The sequence below is a fragment of the Dysidea avara genome, chromosome 2, assembly GCF_963678975.1.
Source record: "Dysidea avara chromosome 2, odDysAvar1.4, whole genome shotgun sequence".
NCBI lineage: Eukaryota > Metazoa > Porifera > Demospongiae > Dictyoceratida > Dysideidae > Dysidea > Dysidea avara.
The window spans coordinates 10,179,111-10,185,879 of NC_089273.1; the positions used below are offsets into that span (position 1 = coordinate 10,179,111).

At 34.8% G+C, this 6,769-nt stretch overlaps 1 protein-coding gene across 1 annotated transcript; it reads left to right on the forward strand.

Annotated features, from left to right (window-relative positions):
- The first annotated feature begins 3,060 nt into the window (after window positions 1-3,060).
- On the forward strand, window positions 3,061-3,989 carry LOC136247792 (uncharacterized). The gene is made up of 3 exons (XM_066039617.1): window positions 3,061-3,315; window positions 3,359-3,423; window positions 3,569-3,989. Exons 1-3 carry the CDS (start codon window positions 3,061-3,063, stop codon window positions 3,987-3,989), a joined length of 741 nt encoding a protein of 246 aa, XP_065895689.1.
- Window positions 3,990-6,769: the final 2,780 nt, after the last annotated feature.

Below are 6,769 nucleotides of genomic sequence, written 5' to 3' on the forward strand. Positions count from 1 at the left end.
TACAGGTATGTCAGTTGCTTTAGGCTGTTTGCTACGCATAATATTGGTTAAATCTATTATTCTCCCAATATACTCACTGAAATATGTGATAGAGGTGCATCGATATAAGAAAACTAAACCGATCCAATACTAATCCAATATGAGATTAATCATTTTGAAACCGATAAGATACCGATACAATATACCGATATACTATAACTAAGTATAGTTATTTATATTTGAGGAACCCACATATGCCATGTTTAGGCTTGCGCCTATTATGCTCAAAATTTTAGCTATTATTCCTTCCAGAATTTCCCAAAATTTTCACCTATTATTCTTTTTTTATTCTCGTGTCTAGTCTATTATTCCAAACTTATTCTCATTTAGTTTCTGTAGCTATGTCACGATCTGACTGCTCTATTAGAGTATTTGAACGTTCTATTAGAGTATATTGATCTTTTAAAGCCTTTAATCTCCTTTTCAGCCAGCACTTGTATAACAATGTCAGCTATATATCACTCTTAGTAGATTAACTCTTTCTTCTAGCTAATCAAGAATAGACATGCCCCTTAATTTCACAGATTAATCCCATGGACATGCATATTCCTTTAACCATCCTATTATTCCGGAATTATTCTCACGAAATTGGTGACCTATTATTCACAAAATTATGCTCGCATAATAGGCGCAAGCCTAGCCATGTTCAACTTCATTCTAACTATTGAAGACAGTCTTAAGATCATTGGCTATTCTTGGTTACCCATGTTGGTTATATCAGTGGGAGCTGATATTGCTACTAAAAAACAATATGATACATGCACTGATACATATGATACATATACAACTGAACTATCTTAAAGACACTGTCCAATGATGAAGTGACATTATAAACCCTATTATTTGGCTAACAAGGGTGGAAAACAGTTGTTATTTTCCTTGTTTAAGTACAGTACGCTACACAAAGCCATCTAAATGCGTCCATAACTACTGCTTGTTGTCACAATACTTACAACAAACACTCATAGTGATGAACTTGGGGAAACAGCAATAAAATGAACCAATAGCAGAGTATAAAACAACCAACCATCTCTACAAGCCATGAACATGTGGAGTAATCTGGACTACATGTAATAAAATATTTATGATGCCTTATAGTCTGAGCTGTGAATAGAGGCCAAACAATTTTCTTGATTAATAACATGAATTTGTCCTAAAAACTGTATCTTGATAAATGCCCTAGTTCATGGTGATAGAATGATACAAGTCCCAACTATGTAGCCCATTTTTCTCAAGACTCATGATCGATTAAATACAACTGCATGTAATTTTTTTTGCTGTATAGGCACTGTACTAATTGACTGTTTTTAATCATTTTGTTATCTATTGCTACAACTCTGATAGCACTTATAAAATAAGGCTGAAACTTTAACATTAATGGACTATAGGTTTTTTTTTCTCTAGACAACAAGTCATACGAGGCAAATGTAAAATAGTCAGGTTTTCGCTCAGTGGGTTACATATGCTCGTTTATCACATACATTATAACTACTGTATGAAAATTAAATGGATACAACATTCTAAAATACTTCAAAGCCTTACCAGAGTGTTACATTAACCCTTAAACCCGCAGCTGTTTTATAAAACGCAAGCACTGAAAATGCATAATCCAGTAAACTGGATTGCATGCATGCCATGTAAAACTAAACTCTATAACACAAAAACTGTAAAAGCTATCTAAAAATGACATACACCATCTTACTCACCAATAAATTTTGGTTCAAATGGTCCCATACTTCGTTACATTCATCCAACCCAGAGATATTCGCTTCACTTTGAAAGAGTACAAGAACTATACCACCATCTTCCTTCTTCACATAACGATGTACAAAGGGCCATAACTCGGCTGTACTTTGTCACATCGACTTTTGTTTGGTCTCATTTACTCCTCACGTGATGGCGATTCAGTTGATATATAGGCATCACATGATAACGTCACTGTCAGACGAGCACAGTGGTGATACGAATGTGGAATGACTGAAAATGATTCAGTGCATCGTAGTGGGTGAGTTCCTTGTTTGTATGTTGAAAGTTTATATACTGACAGATAGCTTACTCTTTGCAATTAATAAAATACGTTTTTCGAATCGATCAGATAAATGCTTCATGAGATATGCTTGTTTGTAACCGCCTATGTAGATTGGCAAAAGTATTGTGCATTTTCAATTCATTTTTATCAAATCCAGTTTTCTGGATTATGCGGGTTTAAGGGTTAAACAAGGCTAGTATTTCAACTGATAATCTATGTAATAGTTAGACACTTGTAATAGGTGTCTTTGAGGATTTAAAAACCTGAGGTGATGTCATAACTACCAAGACGCACTTCACCGATGGTTTTTAAATCATTGAAGGCACCGTGTTTCAAGTTTCTAGGTGTTTTAGACAATGGAAGCGAATGCTGTGTCGGTGGTTATTCCATCTCTGGTATATCATTGGGATTTTAGTGAGCCAGTTCCTGAAGGATTTTGGTAGAATTTTTATGTTCTTGTTTAGTGACACTCTGGAGGACAAACTGCCTTATAATTTCCTCAATGATTACCATGCCAAGATTGATGAGTTTGAGGATGAGTTACTTATAGAAGCATCACAATTGTATAAGAAATCAAGGGTAGTTAATGATAACGAAGAAGCCATCGATCATTTGCTCCTCGATACATCACAAGAAGTGGAAAAACAGTTAGCTAAGCACGCCGAGTCTGAACAAAAGACCCTACTGACCCTTATGACATAAGCAGGAAACTCACAAGAAAGCAAATGTGCTATATAGTACAAGGTTTTCTTGTGCTAAAAGTGCCAGTGACATCACAATGGTTAGGAAGAATGTTACCTTATCCAAAGAAGACACAACAGAACACGGAATGGGCAGAAAGAACTTGGTTTAATTGGGCTACACAGTGAGTGGAAAAATTGTCCATTGATGAAGCAGGGAGTGGACATGTACTACAAAAAAAAAACATTTGCACTTATGAAGGTGGAAGCTATGAACTACTGCTATGTCGATTTATCCTTGAAGTGAGGGCGATGTCAGGTAAGGAATACAACCCTGATAGTTTGTGCTGTGGTCTTCAATGGAGTGTAAAGAATACTGATCAAGTTATTAATACATTCGAAGAATGTGCATTTGCTGAATTTCATGGTGTGCTGGATGGTAAGCTGAAGCAGTTAAATAGGACTGGACAGTACATTGAAAAGAGAAAGGCGGAGTTAATTACTGTTGAGATGGAAGACAAACTATGGGAAAGTGGCTTACTGGATGATCACAGCCCACGAGTCCTTGTTGATACACTGGTATACTAAATGGATTGAACTTTGCACTTAGGAGTGGAGAAGACCTTTGGCATCTTTGATACAACCCAAGTCAAATAACCACTGTCCTCAAGGAAGGTATGGTACCATACATCATGTACAATGAAGATATTTCTAAAACTAATCAAGGGGGATTGAAGAACCGAAAACTTACCCCTAATCATGTCATTCATCATGCAAATAAAGATAATCCATCGTGATGTTCAGTGTGCTTGTTTCTTAGACACAGTGAACTCTGTCTCAATGATCACCCAGATAATACACTGTATTTGACTAAACTAAAGAATCCAACAGAAAATTGTTGTTATAGCCATGTGCCCATTGGGAATAATAAGCTGGCAGAAACAATATCTCGTTTATTGAAACAAGCTGGAGTACCTGGCTTCTTCACAAACCACTCTCCTCGAGCTACCTCTACTATCAGAATGTATGAAGCACAACTGGACAAAGCTTCCATAATTCAATGCACTGGTCATAGGAGTGTCAATGGGGAGCATGCATACAAGAGACGTACAGATAGACTTGGAGAGTTAACATCAGCTATATTAAATGGAACTATTGTTAAGACACCAAAGCTGGAAGAAAAGGCAAGCATCAAAGAAGAGCAAAAAAGAAAACACAGAAAAGGTATGTCCAAATGTTAACCTTCCCACTATGCCTTGGAACTTTGAGGGAGCCTCTGGTTTCACTATTAACTTTAACTTCAAGTAACTTTCTACTTCTAAAACTGATGTATACTATAACTGGTGTGCTCAAAAATGTTTGCTTATGTGTTTACTGAACTGTTTAAAAACTTTACTGAATTGTTTAAAAACTTGTACTAATCTTTTTAAACTGTTTTAATTTTTTTAAATGCTGACAGACAAAATGTGACCCGGTCTGCGAAAAGGGCTCTTATAGCCTTTCCAATTGCATATATATGGTAACCCATAACTTGACTGGTGAATATGGTACAAGCCTACAATTTGGTCACTCAACAACCCTAACCTGGCAGTAGCTGTGGGTGTAATTACATGGTGATAGCTTTAGTAGATTAGGATTTATGATTAGCCAAACATGGATAATTGGAAAGGCCATAAGAGCCCTTTTCGCAGACCGGGTCACAAATTACAATTGTTATGTTGTGGTTGTATACAGGTGTCTTTTGACCTGTTGTGGTTGTAAACAGGTGTCTTATTGAGCCAGGTGTCTTACCAATAGGACACCTGGTAGGAGGTGTCTTCACTGATGATAGACCTCCACACATCAAAGGAAACAATGCATACCATTGTATAAGTACTGTGTGATTCGGCACTTATAAAAGTAGCTAATGATGCATATTAGCACTTTGAAATCATTAATATTGAATTATTTATAATAGCATCAAAGTTCAATCTATCTAAAAACCCACCTTTTTCTATGCGTTGATGCTCATAGCTTAGTTTTTCCTGAAGTGCAACTTTTGTTGGCTCATAACCTGCAATTACAAACAGCAGTTCATTAATATTAATTTTGATGTTACATATCTGAACTAAAACCATAATTGTTCACATTGATTAACTGTGAGTTAATGGTACAGCATGTTACATTTATGCATCTTGTTAGCTATACATGCATACTCTAAGTGATCTTCTTGCCACAATATTGAGGCTTATGCCATCATTATCTCTATTGTGTACTAATTTAGTCTGACCAAACTCTTATTATACTATTTCCACGGAGCTGGATTCGACAAATCAACACTGTGTCTATTGACTAAGGTTAACCAGGAAACCATTTTAAAACTTTGTCAAAAATATCTATAGAATAACTAGAATTCACCATAGGTATTGTAAGATAATATCAAACTTGGATAGATTATAAGAATGATTATGTCAGACCAGGTCAGTAATAGTGAGGAGTGCATAAGCACAAACAAGAGTAACACAGTACAGATCCACTACAAATGACTTCCTTACACATTACAAAGTTAAATAACACATAGGTGGCTTTTACATAAAGTGCAATCCACTGTATAAGACTGCATGTTCAGTGACAGTTTTGTATCTGTACTGAGAGTACCAAGAGTTAATAATAGAAGAGAGGAAAGTATCAAAGGCCTCCACATATGCATCAGAAGTATTCCACTAGTAGTTATGGTCACATATCATTCTTAGGATGTTTTGGAAAAATCATTATCATCAATATTGGCAAAAAAGTTATCACAAAAGAATTATAATTGCTTATTATAGCTGTCATTGTCAATATTGGACAATTTGGTTTGTTATAGTAACAAATTCACTAGAAGAATTTGTGCCTCATACCAACTCACTATGACATTATGTTTGTAGTATGACAACAACACTGAAAAATGATTCATAAAAGACACGATAGTTCAAGATGAGTCTATACAGTACATGTAGCATGTTTTAATAGCTAATATGTGACCACATTTTGGAAAATCAGTCTTAATGTAACATGTGAAATACATAGAAATCTATACTTTGCTGTGTCACCAAATATTTCACAGATTTCATTGTCATTCAAGGTACTGACTAATGATTCTAATTATTGTAAAGCTGATTGGTAGCTTAGAATGCTTTATTTCGACCATAAGTGTTAGAGTTGTAAAATGTGACATTAAGGTTGATTTTTTCACACTGTAGGTAATTATTAGCCTCAATAATGGTTTCTATTTTGTGTGTCCATGTACATATAAGCCTGAGGCAAGCAAGTTATTTAACCAACTATTTCTAAAAGCTCAAAATATAAACAAGTTATTGTATTGCTTAGAGAATTGCAATTACATAATTTTGTAAATGTACACAGTAAATACTAAATATTAACAATATTATCAAGAATTTAACAGAGAACATACACTGCTCATGTGTGACCCACTGAACGAAAACCCGATTTGCTTGCACCATTCTGTTTTAGATATAAATGCCACTGAAAAACATTTGGTAAAAACATGTGCCACATGAATAATTTTACTTACATTTTTATTGTTTAAGTAAATATTGAAGGAATATTCCAATTGAAATAACTAATATACCAATAAATTTTCTTCTTCAAGGAGAGAAAAATTATTTTTGTTTCATTTCTGTATCATAAAGCAAATAGTGATTATGCTTGTTTATTAACATTGCAGTAAAAGGTAACTGAATCATTACTATATTTAAAGCTTGAACAGCCTTCTTGCTTGATAGCATAAAAACTACTGTGTGCTTAGATGAATGCTCCAGTTCATGGTGAATAGAATGACGCATGTCCCAACTCTGTAACCCATTGCACTCAATCCATAATTATGATTGGTTAAACAAGTGCCTGTAATTTTTTGTATAGGTACTGTACAAATTACCATAAGTTCTCTAAAAATTTGGCCCCTCTATTTATTCGGCACCTGTATTCTAACAGTGAAATAATTTCCTCTAATAAAAAATTTGGCACGTTTGCTATTTTTGCG

Excerpts from the sequence above, each read along its gene's own strand:
- LOC136247792 (XM_066039617.1), top strand. The coding sequence starts at position 3,061 with ATGTCAGGTAAGGAATACAACCCTGATAGTTTGTGCTGTGGTCTTCAA. Across the intron at positions 3,316-3,358 it reads ATCACAGCCCACGAGTCCTT|GAGTGGAGAAGACCTTTGGC; the intron begins GTTGATACACTG and ends CTTTGCACTTAG. Across the intron at positions 3,424-3,568 it reads AACCACTGTCCTCAAGGAAG|ACACAGTGAACTCTGTCTCA; the intron begins GTATGGTACCAT and ends CTTGTTTCTTAG.